The following is a 22,952-nucleotide window of genomic DNA, read 5'->3' as shown; positions in this document are numbered from 1 at the left end:
AGGGGGAGAGACTGGCAGCGGGAGTCAGGCGGGTGAGAGAGACTGGCAGCATGAATTGGGCGGGCGAGAGGGAGAGACCGGCAGCGCGAGATGGGCAGGTGAGGGGGAGAGACCGGCAGCGGGAGTTGGGTGGGCGATGGGGAGAGACCAGCAGCGCGAGTTGGGCGGGCAAGGTGGGGAGACCGGCAGTGAGCCACACATTAAAGGTTAAAGAGCCACATGTGGCTCGCGAGCCGCGGTTTGGCCACCCCTGGTCTACATGATCCAGATTAATGGCTTCTTTTTCCTTGTCTACAATGTACATGTAATTCACCGCTGATCAATACCTGTCCTGTCACATCAAATGCTGCCCCTCAGCCACATGATCTGAATGCATGGTGCCAATTTCCCTAGTATATTGACAACTTTCTGTTTTCCTTTTTCATTAACATTTCTAAATTGTCTAGATTGTTGGCCTGGCATGCAATGGCAGATGAACAAATATTCCCTTCAATTAAACACTGCGGTACCCAATCCCACGGACTTTGGACTCCTGCACAAACTTCATTCCCAAACTAATGACTCCATTGAAACTGTTAATCATGATTGTCAGTGAGACCCAGAGTTTAGGTTTGAGCTTCAGATTTACTCCTCCATAAAACTGGCCATTGGATCAAAGGAAGACTTTGCTTCCTGAATAAGAGTGCAGTACATGTGAATCTGAAAAGGGTAATAATAAAGAATGAAGAATCTACATTTAAAAATTGGGACACAAATTTTAGCATTTGTAACAATCAGATAATTTATTTTATTTTAAGTTTCATTAACTCAAGTACAGTGCTATCTTTCACTTTGCTATTTCATTCAATTAGGATGATTTTTGTTTGCTCATAAATTGAGTTGCGATCGAGAAAAAGAAAACAGATACATGATCAATAAAATGTTCACAACATTCATATTTATAATGACACAGCTAAATTATGAATGTGAAACATCATATTGCAGGAATGATGTATAGGCTTTGGAAAAGGTACAGAAGAAATCTACCTCTGTAAACTAGATTTGCAGGGCGAGGAGAACCAGAGTGATAGAGCAGATAGTGAGGTGGAGGACGGAAAGGGTCATGTGAGGATTACATGTAAAGACAGAAAGCAGAGGTTTGTACATGAGAGAAATTATCTCAGATGTATCTATTTCAATGCGAGGAGTATCATTGGTAAGGCACATAATCTTAGGGCATGGGTTTACACATGGGATTATGAGGTTATTGCTATTAGTGAGACTTGGTTGCAGGACTGGCAGCTCAATCTTCCAGGGTACCAATGTGTAGAGGGGGAGGGATGAAAGGGAAAGGAGTAGCATTGCTAGTCAGGGAAAATATCAAATATTAAACAGGACAGCAATGTGGACTCACTTACAGAGGCCATATGGGTGGAACTAAGAAACGGGAAGGAGTGAGCCACTAATGCGTTTGTATTATAGATCGCCCAATAGTCCGAGAGAACTGGAGGTGCAAATCTGTCGGGAGATAACAGATCATTGTAGGAAACTGAAAGTTGTGGCAGTAGGAGATTTTAACTTTGAATGGGACTCCCATACTCTAAAAGGACTGGATGGGTTGGAGTTTGTCAAATGTGTACAAGAAAGTTTTCTAAATCAATATGTAGAGGTACCAATGAGAGAGGATGCAATAGTTGGTCTCCTATTAGGGAACTAGACAGGTCAGGTGGCAGAAGACTCTGTAAGGTGAGCATTTTGGGTCCAGTGACTATAATGTCGTTAGTTTCAAGTTAGTTGTGGATAAGGGTAGCTCTCGTACTCAAGTTGAAGTTCTAAATTGAAGAAAGGCCAATTCTGTGGAAATGAGAAAGGATCTCAGAAGAGTCGAATGGAATAAGCTGTTTTCTGGCAAGGATTTGTCCAGCAAGTAGAAGGCCTTCAAAGGCAAACTATTGAGGGTGCAGAGTATGCATGCTCCTACAAGGATTAAAAGCAGAATTAACAGGCATAGGGAACCTTGGTTTTCAAGGGATATTTGGTGATATGATTAAGAAGAAGAGAGAGGTGTATCACCAGTATAGGCAAGAAGGAGCAAATGAGGTACTTGCAGGATATGGAAAATGTAAGAGAAAGCTAAAAAAAGGTAATCAGGAAGTCAAAAAGAAGGCATAAGGGTACTTTGGCAGATAATCTGAAGATAAATCCAAGGGATTTCTACTAAGAGTAAGAGGATAGCAAGGGACAAAATTGGTCCCCTAGAGGATCAGTGTGGTCAACTATGTGTGGAGCCTCACAAAATGGGCACGATATTAAATAGGTTTTGTTTTGCATCAGTGTTCACTCACATATGGTTGGAAGGGAACCAAATAGAAGTGTCATGAAACATATGGAGATTAAAGAAAAGGAGATGATTGCTGCCTCACAGCAAATAAAGGTAGGCAAATCCCCTGTCCCACTGTTTAAGAAAGGCTCCAAAAGTAAACCAGGTAACTATAGGCCAGTGAGCCTGATGTCAGTAGTACGTAGATTATCGGAAGGAGCTCTAAATGATAGGATATATAGGTATTTGGACAGCAATGGGCTGATTAAGGACAGTCAGCATCGATTTGTATGTGGTAGGTTGTGTTTAACAAAACTTGTAGAGTTTTTTGAGGAAGTTACTAAGAATGTAGATGAAAGAAAGGGTGTGGCTGTTGACTACATGGACTTTGACAAGGTCCCACATGGGAGGTTAGTTCAGAAGGTTAAGACACTAGGTATACATAGAGGGGTTGTAAACTGGATTCAAAATTGGCTGTGTGGGGGAAAACAGAGAATAGTGGATGATTGTTTCTCAGACTGGAGTCCTATGATGAGTGGTGTACCTCAGGGATCTGTGTTGGGACCATTGTTGTTTGTTGTCTATATCAATGATCTGGATGATAACGCGGTAAATTGGATCAGCAAGTTTCCTGATGACACAAAGATAGGAGGCATAGTGGACAGTGAAGAAGATTTTCAAAGCTTGCAGAGGGATCTCAACCAAATGGGAGAATGGGCCAGTAAATGGATGATGGAGTTCAATGCAGACAAGTGTAAGGTATCGCATTTTTGAAAAGCAAATCAAGTAAGGACGTACACTGTAGATGGTAGGCACTGAGGAGGGTGAAGGAGCAGAGAGACCTGGGGATACAGGTAGATTTTTCCCTGAAGGTGGCGTCACCGGTGGACAGGGTTATAAAGAAAGCTTTTGGCATCTTGTCCTTTATATTCAAACTATTGAGCATAGGTGCTGGGATGTTATGTTGAAGTTGGAGTATTGTGTGCAGTTTTGGTCGCCTAGCTACAGGAAGGATATCAATAAGATTGAAAGAGTTCAGAGAAAATTTACTAGGATGTTGTCGGATCTTAAGGAGTTGAGTTACAGGGAAACATTAAATAATTTACGACTTTATTGCTTGGAATGAAGAATAAGGGGAGATTTGATAGAAGTTTACAAAATTATGAGGGGTATAGACAGAGTAAATGCAAGTAGGCTCTTTCCACAGATTAGGAGAGATAAATACAAGAGGACATGGCTTTAGTGTGAAAGGGGAAAAGTTTAGGGGGAACATTAGGGGGAACTTCTTCTTTCAGAGAGTGGTGGGAGTGTGGAATGAGCTGCAGACTTGATCTTGAGATTTAATTGGATAGATAAATGGATGGGAAGGACTGGAGGGTTATGGAATGGGAGGAGGTTGTTGGGACTAGCTGTGCAATGGCTGGCATAGACTAGAAGGGCCAAATGACCTGTTTTCTGTGCTGTAGCATTCTATGGTTCTACCAGGATGTTGGATTAGAGGGTATATGTGATGAGGAGAGTTTGGACAAATTTGATGTTTTCTCTGGAGACTGAGTGGAGACAATAATAGTGTACACAATTTTAAGAGGTGCTAATAGCACAGATAGCCAGAATCCTTTCCCCAGGGTAAACAGGTCACATACATGAGGATGTACATTTAAGTGGGGGGGGGGGGGGTGATGGGAGGAGGAGTTTAAAGGACTAATGTGGGGAAAGTTGTTTTTTTTTAAATATAGAGTGGTGGGGTGCCTGTCATGGGCTATCAGGATGAGTGGTGGAAGAGGCTTCCTAGAAGACACATGAATATGCAGGGTAGAGAGGTAAGCAACACAGTTTAATTTCTGCATCATGCTTGGTGCACATTTGCAGGCTGAAAGGCCTGTTTTTGTGTCACACTGTTCTATCTTCCACCAAAGTGATTATGATACTGAAGGTAGAGGTGGAACAAATGACAATTTGTTTTTTTTTGCACATCTTAAGAACTGCTCTTGCCAATTTACTGTTCTGGTCACAAATCCAAATTCAAAACATACATTCATGGAATTAAATTAGATTTTGCGGTGTTTTTAATGATCATAGAGGTCCTTTATAGTTTATAATGTACTTGAACGACGCCTATCTGGTGTAGGCTTCATGGTCAAGAGCTTCATTGCCTCCAAACTCGAAAACCTTCCGACAGGCCTCTCGGACCGAATCATGTCCATGCGACTCCCCCTTCAGAACAAGCGTCACATCACCCTCATCAGTGTCTATGCTCCAACCCTCCAGGCGGAACCAGCAGAAAAGGACAAGTTCTACACCGACCTGCGCAACCTCATCCAACGCACCCCTACAGCCGACAAGGTTGTCATCCTGGGCGACTTCAACGCTCGTGTCGGCAAAGACTCAGAAACCTGGCCAGGAATCCTGGGCAAGCAGGCGTCGGCAAGTGCAACGACAATGGGCGCCTCCTGTTGGAGCTCTGCGCAGAACAGCGGCTTGTCATTACAAACACCCTTTTTCAGCAGAGGGACAGCCTTAAGACCACCTGGATGCATCCCCGATCCAAACACTGGCACCTCCTGGACTACATCCTGGTGCGAGAAAGTGACAAACGAGATGTGCTCCACACCAGGGTCATGCCTAGCGCGGAATGCCACACTGACCACCGGCTGGTTCGCTGCAAGCTCAACCTTCACTTCAAACCAAAGCCCAGGAACAATAAAGCCCCCAGAAAGAGGTTCAATGTTGGAAACCTGCAGTCAGACGAAGCGAGAAGAAACTTCCAGGCAAACCTCAAAGCAAAGCTCGACGATGCAATCCGCCTCACGGACCCGTCCCCTGAAACCCTCTGGGATCAGTTGAAGACTACCATACTGCAATCCACTGAAGAGGTACTGGGCTTCTCCTCCAGGAAAAACAAGGACTGGTTTGACGAAAACAGCCAGGAAATCCAGGAGCTGCTGGCAAAGAAGCGAGCTGCCCACCAGGCTCACCTTACAAAGCCGTCCTGTCCAGAGAAGAAACAAGCCTTCCGTCGCGCATGCAGCCATCTTCAGCGCAAACTCCGGGAGATCCAAAATGAGTGGTGGACTAGCCTCGCCAAACGAACCCAGCTCAGCGCGGACATTGGCGACTTCAGGGGTTTCTACGAGGCTCTAAAGGCTGTGTACGGCCACTCACCCCAAGTCCAAAGCCCGCTGCGCAGCTCAGACGGCAAAGTCCTCCTCAGCGACAAGATCTCCATCCTCAACCGATGGTCAGAACACTTCCAATCTCTTTTCAGTGCCAACCGCTCAGTCCAAGATTCCGTCCTGCTCCAGCTCCCTCAACAGCCCCTAAGGCTAGAGCTGGATGAGGTCCTCACCCTGGATGAGACATATAAGGCAATCGAACAACTGAAAAGTGGCAAAGCAGCAGGTATGGATGGAATCCCCCCAGAAGTCTGGAAGGCTGGCGGCAAAACTCTGCATGCCAAACTGCATGAGTTTTTCAAGCTTTGTTGGGACCAAGGTAAACTGCCTCAGGATCTTCGTGATGCCACCATCATCACCCTGTACAAAAACAAAGTCGAGAAATCAGACTGCTCAAACTACAGGGGAATCACGTTGCTCTCCATTGCAGGCAAAATCTTCGCTAGGATTCTACTAAATAGAATAATACCTAGTGTCGCCGAGAATATTCTCCCAGAATCACAGTGCGGCTTTCGCGCAAACAGAGGAACTACTGACATGGTCTTTGCCCTCAGACAGCTCCAAGAAAAATGCAGAGAACAAAACAAAGGACTCTACATCACCTTTGTTGACCTCACCAAAGCCTTCGACACCGTGAGCAGGAAAGGGCTTTGGCAAATACTAGAGCGCATCGGATGTCCCCCAAAGTTCCTCAACATGATTATCCAACTGCACGAAAACCAACAAGGTCGGGTCAGATACAGCAATGAGCTCTCTGAACCCTTCTCCATTAACAATGGCGTGAAGCAAGGCTGTGTTCTGGCACCAACCCTCTTTTCAATCTTCTTCAGCATGATGCTGAACCAAGCCATGAAAGACCCCAACAATGAAGACGCTGTTTACATCCGGTACCGCACGGATGGCAGTCTCTTCAATCTGAGGCGCCTGCAAGCTCACACCAAGACACAAGAGAAACTTGTCCGTGAACTACTCTTTGCAGACGATGCCGCTTTAGTTGCCCATTCAGAGCCAGCTCTTCAGCGAATGACGTCCTGCTTTGCGGAAACTGCCAAAATGTTTGGCCTGGAAGTCAGCCTGAAGAAAACTGAGGTCCTCCATCAGCCAGCTCCCCACCATGATTACCAGCCCCCCCACATCTCCATCGGGCACACAAAACTCAAAACGGTCAACCAGTTTACCTATCTCGGCTGCACCATTTCATCAGATGCAAGGATCGACAATGAGATAGACAACAGACTCGCCAAGGCAAATAGCGCCTTTGGAAGACTACACAAAAGAGTCTGGAAAAACAACCAACTGAAAAACCTCACAAAGATAAGCGTATACAGAGCCGTTGTCATACCCACACTCCTGTTCGGCTCCGAATCATGGGTCCTCTACCGGCACCACCTACGGCTCCTAGAACGCTTCCACCAGCGTTGTCTCCGCTCCATCCTCAACATCCATTGGAGCGCTTACATCCCTAACGTCGAAGTACTCGAGATGGCAGAGGTCGACAGCATCGAGTCCACGCTGCTGAAGATCCAGCTGCGCTGGATGGGTCACGTCTCCAGAATGGAGGACCATCGCCTTCCCAAGATCGTGTTATATGGCGAGCTCTCCACTGGCCACCGTGACAGAGGTGCACCAAAGAAAAGGTACAAGGACTGCCTAAAGAAATCTCTTGGTGCCTGCCACATTGACCACCGCCAGTGGGCTGATATCGCCTCAAACCGTGCATCTTGGCGCCTCACAGTTTGGCGGGCAGCAACCTCCTTTGAAGAAGACCGCAGAGCCTACCTCACTGACAAAAGGCAAAGGAGGAAAAACCCAACACCCAACCCCAACCCACCAATTTTCCCCTGCAACCGCTGCAATCGTGTCTGCCTGTCCCGCATCGGACTTGTCAGCCACAAACGAGCCTGCAGCTGACGTGGACTTTTTACCCCTTCCATAAATCTTCGTCCGCGAAGCCAAGCCAAAGAAGAATAATGTACTTGTAAAGTAATACAACTGCAGAAATAAAGAAAACACTGCAGATAATTTGAATACTGAAGAAATAGTTATGATTCAATTGGCCAGATTGTGCTTGAAAACGTCACTCAATGCTTCTGCAGAGATGTTCACCAAATATGTTGCTGGCTTACCGTTGTTGAGGTCAAAAAGATCAAGCCCCTCCAATAGATTCCAGAGGCAGAACATACAAGGTAGAGAGAGTGCAGAGAAGATTTACAAAAATGTTACCTGGGTTTCAGAATCTAGATTACAAAGAAAGATTGAGCAGATTAGGTCTTTATTCTTTGGAGTATAGAAGGGTGAGAGGGGATTTGATAGAGGTATTTAATATTATGAGGGGGATAGATAAAGTTGATGTGGATAGGTTTTTTTCCCTTGAGGATAGGAGAGATTGAAACAAGAAGTCATTAGTTAAGAATTAAGTGGCAAAAGTTTAGAAGTAACATGAGGGGTAGTTGCTGGGTGGAATGAGTTTCTGGCAGCAGGGTCCATTATTCATTTAAGGAAAAATTGGATAGGTATATGGAGGGTTATGGGCAAGGTGTAGGTAGATGGGACTAGAGGAGAGTACTTAGTTTGGTGCAGGCTAGAAAGGCTGAAATGGGTTGTTTCCATGCTGTAATTGTTATATGGTTAAAACACAAGTAGTCTGGTATCTGTTAATTCAGCAATTCTACAGGTCGGCTTCTGGCTCACTTATTAATTGATAAAGTCCCCATTCCGGCTGACTTATTATTCATGGTCAGCAGTGTTCTATTGGGTTTGTAGCTGCTTGTATAGAAGGTTGGGTGAGGAACATGGGTGTCATGATCATAGGTTTACTGCAAAACCAGGTCTAGACTACCAGCTGGTATATGGAGTGTGGGTCATGTTCTGGAATGCTTGTATTTTTCAGCTTTTTTGACAAGCTGAAACTCACCAGGTTCTGTTTCCCCTTATACATATTGGCTCAGTGTCCCACTCTCTTTAAACCCAGCAGGTTCACTCCACTATAATTTTATTTTAAGAAGTGAAATAGAATAGTTGTTGTCATATAAATTTTGCAAGTCCTGCACCAAAGTCCTGAAGGTGCCGGATTATGAGTTTTACTGTTATTACAGTATCTGTTACTCGATCCCAGACTCAGTCTACTCGACAAAAATGGCTGTTAAGATTTGGCTTCGATCAAGATCAAGATAAAGTGTGAAAATAATGTACGGTGCCTGAGAAATCAATATCCTGAGAAATTCCTTTCCACCTGAAAAAAAGATGGTTACTGATCCAAATACTGAAAATATTCCACAACCTATGCAACTCCTATTTCTTCACACCAAATAAAAGATTTACACATCTTCACAATGTTAGTCTTCTCTATACCTTTAAGAGAAAGACTCAATAGCTTATAAAGTAAACCAAGAGTCAAAGTATATTCATGAGTCCTCAAGGAGAGCAGGCAAGATGAATGGGGAAGAAAAACCATTGTAGAATAGTCTCTCTACAGATGTGTCCTGACATGACTGAACATTTTCAACTGCTAAATCTGTTTCAATATCTGCATGAATTTGATCTTGTTTTAGATCTTGATCTAGAGAAAGAATCCTGGCGTTAAGTGTTAAATAGCATCATAGCAAGGTCTTACAAGCAAGTTTCAAAGAAAATAAGTCAACAAGGATGCACACTAGAAAATATAGATCCAAAATTATTTACCATTGAGGCTTGAGCTTCATCTTCAATACCATCTGTCACACTATAGGAGCGTATCCTTGCAAGAGATTCACTCTGGGAAATGGAAGAAGTAATAGGAACTTGGTTAAGAATTTTTTTAAAGTGAACCACAATATTGGTTCTGTTGCAATTGCCTTCTTTACTCGACCCAGATGCATGAGGGAAGGTGGTGCTTGGGAACACCATTATCCCCAGTTGCCACAATTTCCTTGTCACAATTCATGGCTCTTTCCTCATCATTTCTTCATGTTCTGAAACTCTTAAGTATCTCAAAGGAAGTACCTTTACCACATAAACTAGAAGACTGTAAGGTGGCACTATATACTGTCCTCAAAGAGAAATACGGTAAAAGCTAGTCTTGCTCGTATCCAGTTAATGAATCAGATGCACTATTTTTCCCCATTTAATTAAATTTAAAATATTCAAATAAGACATTTATGCACACTGCAAATACCACATATACTAGAGTAATCGTCAATACTGTTTTTGAATGAGCCGTGTAAAAGTTGACTCCCCTATTTTTGGCCCCGACTGCCCATCCATCTGAGTTCCTGAAGCCCTGACAGTGGATCCTCGCCCCTGCTACCTGCTCTTCCGAACTCCCGACCACGGGTCCTCATTGGGATGCCTGACCATGCAAACTCCCATCGCCCTGGCCACCCGACCATGGATCCTTGCCCCAACTGCCTGCCCATTCAAACTCCTTACTGTGGATCCTCACCCCGGCTGCCTGCTCATACAAACTCACGACACGCTGGCCGCCCAGCCATTCAAACACCCTTCACCTGTCCATTCAAGCTCCTGTCCAGCGTAATTATTTTGAGAGCAATGAACTTGTATCTCATTTGTTAACTATTTGCCGCATCTCCAAAGCAATATTACTTGCTTCTTGACCATTTTCATTTTTGTGAGTTACTAGGTCAGATAAAATAAATATCATCACCAGTATCTCTCAGTCTGTAATATGAAATTCAAAAGTGTGCAGCAACTTAATATTATGCATATTTAAAATAAATTAGATGCACAGCCCAGTAACAGGCCCTTCCGGCCCATGAGCCTGTACTGTCCAAATACCCCAATTAACCTGAAAGCTTTGTATGTTTAGAAAGGTGGGAGGAAACTGGAGGAAATCCGACATGGAGAGAACATACAAACTCCTTACAGACAGCGCTGGATTTTAACCCAGACTGTTGGTGCTGTAAAAGTGACGTGTTAACCGCTACACTAACCGTGCTGCCCAATCTAGAAAATTGTTACAAGGAAGACAAGTGACATTATTTTTCTGCCCATGAATTCTAAAGTTCAGATGAAAAAGGTGAGTCTTGATAAGTCATATACCACAAGAGTAAATAATCTGGTGATAATTTTAGTGCGACATATTTGGACAAAATTCGATTGCTGAGGTACATATACTCACAGGACGTGAACCAATTTCTTCCCCGTTTGACTCTGAAGCAACTTGCAGCCTCCTGTTCAGTTCATCAGAAAGGTCTGGTGGGCTGCTTTCTGATGCACTCGGTGGAGTAGAAGAAGGGGGTAATGCTTGGAAAAGTTGATCATCTTCAAGAAAAGATTCTTCAGAGATGGTTTCCCATGGCTGCACAGCAAAACACAAAGACTGCTTTGTTTTTTTTTAAATAGCATACATTTTTCGAATTTAAAGAATCTAAACATTCTGGAAAAATGGCATAGTATTAGCAGAAAGTAAATTTTAGTACAGATAGGAGCATATGGCAAAATATTTTTAAAAAGACATAAATAGTTAATTCAGAACAGCACTCGGCTTTAAAGCAAATTCTCAAGTCAATGTAGTGAGAAAACTCTGTCCTCATTAAATCTACGCTGAGTTGAGGGAGGTTGAAAATAGGAATCACTGTAACACAGAAATAAGGGGTTTGAGTATATGTTGGGAAGTGGGAAGGGGGGGAGAACAGGAATAATAATAATAATAATAATAATGATCAGGAAACATTTCAGTCAAGTTCATCTGGATGTAGCTTCCAGTGGGAACTTTAACAAGTGCTGAGGACTTTAAAAAGTGTTGAGTGTTTGGGCTATTTGTGAATTTTTTAAAATTCTCATATTGTAGCCTTTAATTTAGACAAACTTAAGATCTCATTAACATGCAATAATTGCTAATATATTAAAAATAAACAATCCCTCCTCATTTGCACTCCCTCCCCAAATCCCCCAATCGTTTGGTGAATATATCACACAAACTCTCACATTTAGATAGCTGTTGACAAGCTATCATGTGAATTACTGCTGGAGTTCCTGTTACTTTGTTTTCCCCATTCATCATCTCAGTTAATTTAGAAGCAATCCAACAGATCCCTGAATGCTGTGAAAAGCTTTTGGGTGTCGGTCAGCAAAAGCAGTGAAGATATTCCCACTAACCATTGGTTTTAACTGCACTCCATTGATAACTCAGCAGAACACAAATCTCACTTAGTCTCATGGTCTTGATACTTTCCTTAAGTGAGCAAAGTGTTTCCTTCTTTCACTTCCTAATGGCCACACTCTAATTTTAGGATTGTATACGATTTTTCATGAATCAGAGCAAATACCTTACTGCTTCTCAAATCTCTCCCATTTTAAAAACGTGAAGTGCTTCCTTGAGATAAACAGGAGACCGCAGATGTTGGAATCTGAAGCCAAACAACCTGCTGGAGGAACTCAGTGGTTTGGATAGTGTCAGTTAGAGAAAATAATCTTCGAAGGAGAAAGAAACCAGTGCAAAGACAGGGTGGGAGGAACGGGACAGGTAGAATTGTTGAATGAGGGAGAGGAGAAGCAGGCAAAGGAAGATGAGTCACACAGGGTGTAGTGTGTGATTAGAAGACAAAAGCTGCCAGTGTAGGAATCTGATAAGAAGGGAAGGTGACAAAAGTGGGATAAAAATAGATCAGATTTGGAACAGAGTTGGAAAATTCCACTGGGGAAATGGGAGCTACAGCATAGAAACAGGCCCTTCAGCCCTTCCAGTCCCCTTGACCTGCGCCCAGGCCATATCCCTCCATACCCCTCCCATCCAACCTTTTCTTATCTATTAAAACTGAGCTTGCATTCACCAATTCAGCTAGCAGCTCGACCCACACCCCCACCACTCTCTTCATGAAGCACCTTCCCCTAATGTTCCCTCTAAACCTCCCCTTTCACCCTTAGCCTATGTCCTCGGTGGAGGGGGGGGGGGATGTATCTCTCCTAAGCTCAGTGGAAAAAGACACTGACTGCACTTACTACATTCATACCCATCTAATTTTGTATACCGCTATCAAATCTCCCCTCAATCTTCATCTCCTAAATCTCTCACTTGTTAGCTGCTTGTGCCACACCCTGGAAATTGCTTCAGCTAGCGGATGAAAACAAATGAGGGGGTAGTGTCATTACTACACCACTAGGTGATCATCCCCACGGTGGAGTAGGCGGAAGAGGAGACATCTCCCAACGGCTGCAAAGGCTGATGAGGATGCCCAACAATGGGTAAGAAGGCTTGCGAGCACGCCGCAAGAACTGCTGTGAGCACTCAGGGCTTGTCTACCTAGCGTGTGAAGCCTGGATTCGGCGGACTGTGCGGAAGAAACCATCATTGGTTCAACGGGCAGAAAGGCGATATTCAGCAATGCGTCGTGGAGCGCCAAGAGGGCACAGTGAGACACATACAGAACACTGCTGGCCTTCCACTGCATCCTGACCTGTCTCCAACCTTCTCAACTACATCTTGCCACTGGGTCCAGATCGGCCAGGGCGAAATAGTGAGGCTGACCACTATCAACTCTCCCTCACTTTAATCCAAGTCAAGCGCAAGTTGTGACTTCAAACCCAATGCATATTTGACATTAAAGCCACGGTCATCTTCGACTACAAAGGACGAACATCATCATTATTCTTCAACACTTCAGGAAATTCAAACATTCCCTGAACTTCGTTCTTCAAGTCCTGGCAACAACCTTGTAAATCTCTGCTGCATTTCTTCAAACTTAATGATATCCTTCTTGTAGGTGACCAGAACTGCACACAGTATTTCAAATTTAGCTTCACCTATGTCTTCACCATAACAATCTATACTTCCAGGGAATTATGTACCTGTACTCCAGATCCCTCTGTTCTATTGCACTCTTCAATGACCTACCATTTAGTGCATTTAGTAAATGTCCTAACTTGGTTTGTCCTTCCAAAGTGCAACACTTCACATTTCTCAGCATGAAATTCCACCTGCCATTCTGCAGCCCATTTTTCTGCAAGCCTTCCACTCTGTCCACAATGCCTCCAAATCTTTATGTCATCAGCAAACTTGCTGATCCAATTTACCACATTATCATACAGATATAGATGACAAACAACAATGGACCCAGCACCCATCCCTGAGGCACACCACTAGTCCCAGGCCTCCAGTCAGAGAGGCAGTTACCCACTAACATTTTTTGGCTTCTCCCATTAAGCCAATGTCTAATCCATGGAACCCTCTGTTTCCATCTGGTCTCTCTTTATATCACCATGGTCACCTTCTCTTCTTAGCAGATTCCAGTGCTGGCTGCCTTTGTCCTCTCACACATTGCACCTGATAGAACTTATCTTCCTCTACTTGATCCCTTTGTTTTTCTTCCATTGGCTGTAATCTGCCTCTGCTCATCCCTCACCCACCAATCCCACACGGTACATTATCCTGCCCCGCTCACCCTATTGGAGTGCATTGGCTTCACCATTCTGTATTCCCGGTCTTGATAAAGCATTGTGGCCCGAAAGATCAAGCATTCCTTTTCTCCAACTGATGCTGCTCAATGTACTGAGTCTTCCAACAGATTGAGTTACAAGGAAGGGTTAAACAGTTTAGACTTTATTCCCTGGAGTGAAGAAAGATGAGGGGAGATTTGATAACGATATTTAAAATTATGAGGGGGAATAAATGTAGATAGGCTTCCACTGAGGACATGGGATAAAGGGGAAAGGTTTAGGGGGAATATGAGGGAGATTTCTTCACACAGAATGGTGGAAGTGTGGAACAAGCTTCCAGCTGAAGTGGTAAATGCGGGCTCAATTTTAAAATTTTAGAAATATTTGGACAGGCACATAGATGGGAGAAGTATGGAGGGCTATGGACTGGGTGCAGGTCAGTGGGTCTAGGCAAAAAAAGTTCAACACATACTAGAAGGGACAAAGGCCTGTTTCTCTGGTTCTATTGCCAATGGATCCTTTTCGGTCTGACCTTTCCGCTGTATTCAACAGACCACTGAAATTCCAGCAAGATACAATTTCAGGTGTAGCTTCACGATGGCATGCACAGATATTTTTGTGTGAACTACAACCTATCTCATAGAGATAAAGAAACCTCCACAATCCTCTCACTACCCTGTCATGCCAGACATTGTTCATCAGCCAAACTTAACTATAATGAATTCATTTGGTAGATACACCCAGGATGTTTGAATTATGACCACTCTGCAAGTATCTGGAGCAAAACATTCTTTGTGCTCTGGCTTTGTTAAACAGTTATTCATTTCTGATTATCAATGTTGCGTATCTGGATAAAGAATATGTAACAAGATTAAATCTGATTCAGTATTGAAGGAACAATGAGTCAACTCACAAAAACTTTCTGCCTTTTGATACTTTAATGATTTTATCCAATGTGCATATTACTAAATCCACGCCAGAATACAAGCATTCAATCCACATTGATATTTCAATGTAATACTAAGGAATTTTACCACTCTTTAGAATTTAATTTTTCTATTTGATATTAAGCTAAGTCCGAGCTGCTGGCATATAATACAAAAGATCTCACAGTTTACCCCATATCCTGGCTAACATTTATCTACCAAACAACATTGGTATGAATTGAATCGGGCACTGGCTGAAACATTCCCACCTTCCCACAAAGGCTACATTTTATTGGTGTTTGGGACATTATCAAGTCATAAAAATATGTGATCAATGCAAATCAGTGGATTTTTCCCCTGGTTTAGCAGTTTTGTTTTTCAGCTTTGCTGTCAATCCATTTATTGAAATGAAGATAATACATTAAGATTATCAGGAACAGACTTAATACAATGATTATCTGGAGATCAATGTAGTTGCAACACAAAGTGTTTAAATGTAATTTTATATCACAAATAGAAAATGTACCATACTTTATTTCACACTTAAATGTTATAGTTTTTTTTTAAACATAACATTAAACATAATGTGCATTCCCACATATGGTCAGCATGTAATACTATCTTGAACTCTCTCCTTTTCACCATGAAATGGTTTCATTCAAAGGAAACAATCATTTTAAAATGTTTTATCAATACAACCTTACATAATTAATTTTCCTTTGACTTGTTGGGAAGTGAGCAGTTGGCACAGAACATACCCAGACCTGACTTTGACTAATGTCTTTCATCAGCTTTTTGAAGGTGCAGTAAATACAGGGGCACAATTAATATCAGATGCATATATTGGACATGTATTAGAAAGGGAAACTGTTTTTGGATTACTTACATCAGTACCATCTGGAATATCAGTTGTCTCCAAATCTTCACTAATATGCCGACGTGAACGAAACACTCTGTGAGCTTCTTGCTGGATTTGCCGAATGTTGCTGTCTGACTCATTTTCCACATCTCTGCAAGTTACAAGTTCTCGTGTAAACAACACTGATTCACCACGTACAAGGTGAAAAAAAAGGCCCAGTCTTTGGGTAGAAGAGTGAACAATACCAATTGCCACAATTAATAATAATTATTTGGAAATAGGGCATTTTTCAGTTACATATGTACATCCAGAATTTCTCAGCATAAATTTTTGTCTGCTTCCTTTTTTTAACCCATTCCACCAGCCTGGCAATATCTTTCTTTACACAATTCCAAATCACTAGTATGTATTAAGAAAAGCACAAACTATTGTGCCAATTCCTTGGCAATTCCACCGTGTATTTCCCATCAAGTCTAAAATACAGGGTTTCACTACACTACTCACCTTTTTCTGTTTCATTTTAAATGTTGGTTTTGCTGCAATAGCTCATCTTATCCCAAAACAGTCAAACCTCGATGAAAGGTCCAGTATGTGATGCATTCTCAAATTTACTTTGGAAATCAATAACTGTAACAATTTCACAAAAAACTGTACCGTTGATGAGACACATCTAACTTTCACAGATCCATTGTGGCTTTCTCTAATCAATTCACAATTGTCTACATGACATTGCCTGTCACTGATTGTTTCTAGAACATTTTCCATAGCCAAGGTTAAAATGACTGTTCTGTAGTTGCTAGTTTTCCTTCCTGCTCTGTTTTATTCTCTATTCTTTTTTCATCCCTGAAGCCCTCACTTTAATTTCATTGCTCTTTTCCTTCAAAGGTATTTAACGTGACTCCAGCTGAGATTTCTCTGGATTAACTGGTCTCAGCTTTATTATGGTGCAGTTCATCAGGCCTGCATTGCTCCCACCTCCATTGGTCTATTTCCAAATTCAGTCAGCTCAACCTGTAGAAAATGGAGAGCCGGTACATTCAATAAAAAGAGTGGTAATATATTTACAGACAAACAATGCTGGTCTTGAAATTTTAATTTCATAACCATGGAATATCATTCAACTTGAATTTATGTGTTGAGATTTCTTTTAAACAGATATTTTACATTTTTTCTGTCCACTCATCTCTTTCATTTTCTCATTTGTTTTGCATTGTTTAATTTAATTTATACTTAATATGTTTTACATTTTTGTGGAGCTGCAGCAAGCAAGAATTTCAGTGCATCTCAATATACTACGTATGTATCTGACAATAAACAGCCATAGACAGTCGACAGTTCTCAGACACCTCCTCACTCTGCTGACGGACCAGAGAGCCGTCGCTTTTATGTTTAACAATAAACAGTGGGGAAAAATCAAAAATGGCAAGATCAGTCTACCTCCTCGGGAATTTGCCGAGGTTTGCATATATGGGGTTGGAGGGTTATGGGTGAAGAGTGGGAGGGGGGAACTAGTGGAGTTGTTCAAGTGAACTGGCGCAGACTCGAAGGGCCGATACGGACTGTTTCCGCGCTGTAAACTGTTATATGTTATGTATAGATTAGTGGGCCAAATGCCAAGTTCAACAATAATATCAAATGTATGAAGATGCAGTGATCGTCTGTTTCACCAACAGTCCAGTGATCTCATACATTGTACAACCATTAAGAAGACGTGTAGAATGACATCAGTTGGTATGGAGTAAGAGCAACAAAATTTTACTCAAGAGAGGTTCATTCAGGAGATTAATACTGGCCCTGAACAGGGTGGTGTGTGATCTCATACTTGTAGAAGAGTGAAGTGTGTGTGCCTGAGGTGGGATGAGTCTTTCAATACATTGGCTACTTTTTCAACCCTGTGAGAGTTATCCATGGAGTTGATGGGAGGGCAGGGGAATAATGTGTAATGATATGAACTGTGTTTACAACCATCTTCAGTTTTCTGCAGTCGGGGATGGAGTAATTCCAGTACCTCGCAGTCATGTACCTGGATAGGATGCATTCAAAATTATGCTTGTCAAAGTTGTTCAGAAACAATGGTGACATGCAAATTTCCTCAGGTTTCTGAGGAAGTGGAGGTGCTGGCGCACTTTCTTTGCCATTGTGTCGATGTGGGTGGACCAGGTCAAGTCAGTGGAAATATTTACTCCGACTAAAAAAGCAGCCTACCATCTCCAACTCATCACCGTTGATGCAGACCAGGGTGACTGCTCATTTTCCGGATGTCTATAACCAGCTCCATGGTCTTGTTAGCATTGAGTAAAAGGTTATTTTTCTGGCATCAAGCCACAAGTAGATCCAGAATACAGTGGGTTCATTTCTAATAACATTGAGGTACGTATGTTGGAAAGTTAACCAGATAGGAAAAAATTTAAAAAAAACACATGCTTCACTCTAGCACTCCTGGTTGTAGGGATGTGAAGACACCAATTGAATCCAAAAAAATGGAGGTGCATGAGGTTTCAGTGACCATTTTGCTCCTCAATTCCAGACTCAGCGATCTAACTGGATGGCATAATCTCTTTCAGGGCAGACAGAGATGCTGCTGCTTCTGGTAAGACTCAAGGAGGGGGTCTGAGCATTTACATCAGAGAGAATTGGTGCACTAATCTCTCTGTGGTAAAGATCTTCTGCTCAGTAGAGATAAGGGAATTCATGGCCATGCTGATTGCTGCAGTCTACATTCTGCCTTCTCAAAATGAGGGTGAAGCAATGAGGGAGCTTATGGTGCCATCTGCAAAGCCCAGACATCCTACCTTGATGGTTGCATGATTGTAGCTGGTGATTTCAACTACCTCAACCTGAAAACTGTTCTACCAGTTTGAACAGCATGTTAACTTCACCACCAGACGAGAGGACACCCTAGATCAAATGTACACCAACGTCCCTGGCATGTACAATGCACCTACAATAGCCATGTAAACATCAAGCAGTACATGAGCTCAGTGACTGGCTACATGAGCAAGTGCATCAGGGATATTACCGAGATCAAATGCTTCACAACCAAAGCTAACCAGAAACCATAGTTGGCTGCTGACATCCTGGGAATTGCCAGATCTCGTGATGCTACTTTCAGGACAGGAGACAAGATGGTATGAAGATCAGCCAGGCTGAACTTTCCCATGCAATCCAGGACGCAAAACTTGAGTATGCACAGATATGAATTTCGTGACTTGTTCATGACAATAAATTCTGATTCTGATCCATAGAAAGCCGTACAACATTGGCGGCACAAGGCACATATTGCAAAGTATCAAAACGATAAGAGATCACAAGACAACCTTGCGAATCAAAGACAATGACGCCTCGCTTCTGGACCAAATGAAGATCTACTATGCACAGTTCAATGAGAAGACAGGCTGATGTCGTAGAAGGCTCAGTGTCCCCCTGATGAATAGGCCCTCTGCATACCCACGGCCGAGGTGAGGAGAACCCTATCCAAGGTGAACACACACTAGTCAGTGGGCCCACACAACACACTTGGTCAGATAATGAAGACCAACTGACGGACATTTTTATGGACATCTTCAACACATCACTGCAGTACCATTATGAAAAAATCTGTTGTCCCAATGAATCTGGGTAACAGAATACTAAACTCCTGGTGTGACAAAGGAATAAGATACATTGAAGATTGTATGCAGAGGGAGACTGCAGTGTCTTTTAATCAACTGAAACAGAAATACGGAGTAGCTAATGGAACTTTCTTCTGTTTTCTCCAGCTAAGGTCATTCTTGAGAGAGAGAGAGAGAGAGAGAGAGAGAGAGAGAGAGAGAGAGAGAGAGAGAGAGAGAGAGAGTGAGAGAGAGAGATGGGGGCAGTGTTAGTCCCACCTGAAATTAGTGAAATGGAATGAATAATTTGGCTAGGGAATGCACCGAAATTTATTAACAAAAATGTATTTTGCTGTCCAGGGTGAAAGTGCTAAATCCAGGTGTGCAGAGGTCGAGAGAGAGAGAGATAGAGGTCTTAAGTGAAGTCATATCAGAAAGATGTTGGTCTGATGGGTCTTTGGATAGTATGATATGAATTATAAATGCAAAATATGGATTGGATCAGTATAACTTCTTACACAGAAGCTACATTGGTCAAAATCTGAAATATCGGTGATGTGTTTTAGATGTGGGATTGAAACAGGAACGTTTTAACAAGCTACGTGGTCATGTGTGAAGGTGAGGCCTTTTTGACAGGGTATTGCTGAAATATTCACAAGGATAACAGGAGTGGCGATCTGGAGTTTTATCTTGTAGTAGCTTTATTGAAATAAGTCATGTTCAATGTTGGAAACCTGCAGTCAGACGAAGCGAGAGGAAACTTCCAGGCAAACCTCAAAGCAAAGCTCGACGATGCAACCCGCCTCACGGACCCGTCCCCTGAAACCCTCTGGGATCAGTTGAAGACTACCATACTGCAATCCACTGAAGAGGTACTGGGCTTCTCCTCCAGGAAAAACAAGGACTGGTTTGACGAAAACAGCCAGGAAATCCAGGAGCTGCTGGCAAAGAAGCGAGCTGCCCACCAGGCTCACCTTACAAAGCCGTCCTGTCCAGAGAAGAAACAAGCCTTCCGTCGCGCATGCAGCCATCTTCAGCGCAAACTCCGGGAGATCCAAAATGAGTGGTGGACTAGCCTCGCCAAACGAACCCAGCTCAGCGCGGACATTGGCGACTTCAGGGGTTTCTACGAGGCTCTAAAGGCTGTGTACGGCCCCTCACCCCAAGTCCAAAGCCCGCTGCGCAGCTCAGACGGCAAAGTCCTCCTCAGCGACAAGATCTCCATCCTCAACCGATGGTCAGAACACTTCCAATCTCTTTTCAGTGCCAACCGCTCAGTCCAAGATTCTGCCCTGCTCCAGCTCCCTCAACAGCCCCTAAGGCTAGAGCTGGATGAGGTCCTCACCCTGGATGAGACATATAAGGCAATCGAACAACTGAAAAGTGGCAAAGCAGCAGGTATGGATGGAATCCCCCCAGAGGTCTGGAAGGCTGGCGGCAAAACTCTGCATGCCAAACTGCATGAGTTTTTCAAGCTTTGTTGGGACCAAGGAAAACTGCCTCAGGATCTTCGTGATGCCACCATCATCACCCTGTACAAAAACAAAGGCGAGAAATCAGACTGCTCAAACTACAGGGGAATCACGTTGCTCTCCATTGCAGGCAAAATCTTCGCTAGGATTCTACTAAATAGAATAATACCTAGTGTCGCCGAGAATATTCTCCCAGAATCACAGTGCGGCTTTCGCGCAAACAGAGGAACTACTGACATGGTCTTTGCCCTCAGACAGCTCCAAGAAAAGTGCAGAGAACAAAACAAAGGACTCTACATCACCTTTGTTGACCTCACCAAAGCCTTCGACACCGTGAGCAGGAAAGGGCTTTGGCAAATACTAGAGCGCATCGGATGCCCCCCAAAGTTCCTCAACATGATTATCCAACTGCACGAAAACCAACAAGGTCGGGTCAGATACAGCAATGAGCTCTCTGAACCCTTCTCCATTAACAATGGCGTGAAGCAAGGCTGTGTTCTCGCACCAACCCTCTTTTCAATCTTCTTCAGCATGATGCTGAACCAAGCCATGAAAGACCCCAACAATGAAGACGCTGTTTACATCCGGTACCGCACGGATGGCAGTCTCTTCAATCTGAGGCGCCTGCAAGCTCACACCAAGACACAAGAGAAACTTGTCCGTGAACTACTCTTTGCAGACGATGCCGCTTTAGTTGCCCATTCAGACCAGCTCTTCAGCGCTTGACGTCCTGCTTTGCGGAAACTGCCAAAATGTTTGGCCTGGAAGTCAGCCTGACGAAAACTGAGGTCCTCCATCAGCCAGCTCCCCACCATGACTACCAGCCCCCCCACATCTCCATCGGGCACACAAAACTCAAAACGGTCAACCAGTTTACCTATCTCGGCTGCACCATTTCATCAGATGCAAGGATCGACAATGAGATAGACAACAGACTCGCCAAGGCAAATAGCGCCTTTGGAAGACTACACAAAAGAGTCTGGAAAAACAACCAACTGAAAAACCTCACAAAGATAAGCGTATACAGAGCCGTTGTCATACCCACACTCCTGTTCGGCTCTGAATCATGGGTCCTCTACCGGCATCACCTACGGCTCCTAGAACGCTTCCACCAGCGTTGTCTCCGCTCCATCCTCAACATCCATTGGAGCGCTTTCATCCCTAACGTCGAAGTACTCGAGATGGCAGAGGTCGACAGCATCGAGTCCACGCTGCTGAAGATCCAGCTGCGCTGGATGGGTCACGTCTCCAGAATGGAGGACCATCGCCTTCCCAAGATCGTGTTATATGGCGAGCTCTCCACTGGCCACCGTGACAGAGGTGCACCAAAGAAAAGGTACAAGGACTGCCTAAAGAAATCTCTTGGTGCCTGCCACATTGACCACCGCCAGTGGGCTGATATCGCCTCAAACCGTGCATCTTGGCGCCTCACAGTTTGGTGGGCAGCAACCTCCTTTGAAGAAGACCGCAGAGCCCACCTCACTGACAAAAGGCAAAGGAGGAAAAACCCAACACCCAACCCCAACCAACCATTTTTCCCCTGCAGCCGCTGCAACCGTGTCTGCCTGTCCCGCATCGGACTTGTCAGCCACAAACGAGCCTGCAGCTGACGTGGACTTTTACCCCCTCCATAAATCTTCGTCCGCGAAGCCAAGCCAAAGAAAAAGAAAAGTGTATTGCAACTACTTGGAAGTCTGACTCTCCCTTGCTCATAGCACGATGGAGTGTGGAGATGAATAGTTGTATATCTATGGACAAAATTACAGACAATCTGAAAAACATGAATGACAAATTTGTTAAGATATGGCAGCCATATTTGGACTATATAGGAGCCCAATTATAATAATGATAATAACAGATGCTGTTACAATATAAACAGGTGTGACTTCCCGGCATAGATTTTTATATGGATAGTATAAATGTGAGCTCTGATGGTGTGTTTATATTTTGTAGAAAGGGGGGGAGGGGCTTTTCTTTGCTTATTGTATTAAAAAGTTTAATATATTGTGATATTAAAGATTTTACTCTGTATATTTATAAAAAATGAAAAATAAAATATAAAAAAAACCACCACTGCAGCAGTTCATCATTCTTGCAAGTTTCAAGACAGCCACCATCATCCTGTTACCAAAGAGAGTGACAGTAACGGGCCTAATAACACTGACCACCACTGTTGTGAAATACTTCAACCATCTGGTGATGGAACACATTAAAGCACACCTCCCAGAAACACTGGATTCATTCCAATTCACCTACAGAT

The 22,952-nt window shown here is 43.4% G+C and overlaps 1 protein-coding gene and 1 long non-coding RNA gene across 19 annotated transcripts in view; one reads left to right on the top strand and one right to left on the bottom strand.

Annotated features, from left to right (window-relative positions):
* nedd4l (NEDD4 like E3 ubiquitin protein ligase) overlaps positions 1-22,952 on the bottom strand; it is a 533,566-nt gene that overhangs the window by 90,768 nt on the left and 419,846 nt on the right. For all 18 annotated transcript variants that reach the window (XR_011353364.1, XM_069924007.1, XM_069924003.1 and 15 more), the window contains 3 exons: positions 15,658-15,781; positions 10,589-10,768; positions 9,154-9,225 (listed from right to left, as the gene is read on the bottom strand). Coding sequence is in view for 17 of the 18 variants with exons in the window: in XM_069924007.1 (XP_069780108.1) it covers positions 9,154-9,225; positions 10,589-10,768; positions 15,658-15,781 (376 nt within the window). In the remaining variant the exon portion in view is untranslated. The remainder of the gene's footprint in view (positions 1-9,153; positions 9,226-10,588; positions 10,769-15,657; positions 15,782-22,952) is intronic.
* Positions 1-22,952, top strand: part of LOC138757144 (uncharacterized) — a 53,267-nt gene that overhangs the window by 9,682 nt on the left and 20,633 nt on the right. The window lies entirely within an intron of this gene.

This window comes from Narcine bancroftii, chromosome 3 (genome assembly GCF_036971445.1).
Source record: "Narcine bancroftii isolate sNarBan1 chromosome 3, sNarBan1.hap1, whole genome shotgun sequence".
In the NCBI taxonomy this organism is placed as follows: domain Eukaryota; kingdom Metazoa; phylum Chordata; class Chondrichthyes; order Torpediniformes; family Narcinidae; genus Narcine; species Narcine bancroftii.
This window is presented reverse-complemented; position numbering and strand designations above follow the sequence as displayed.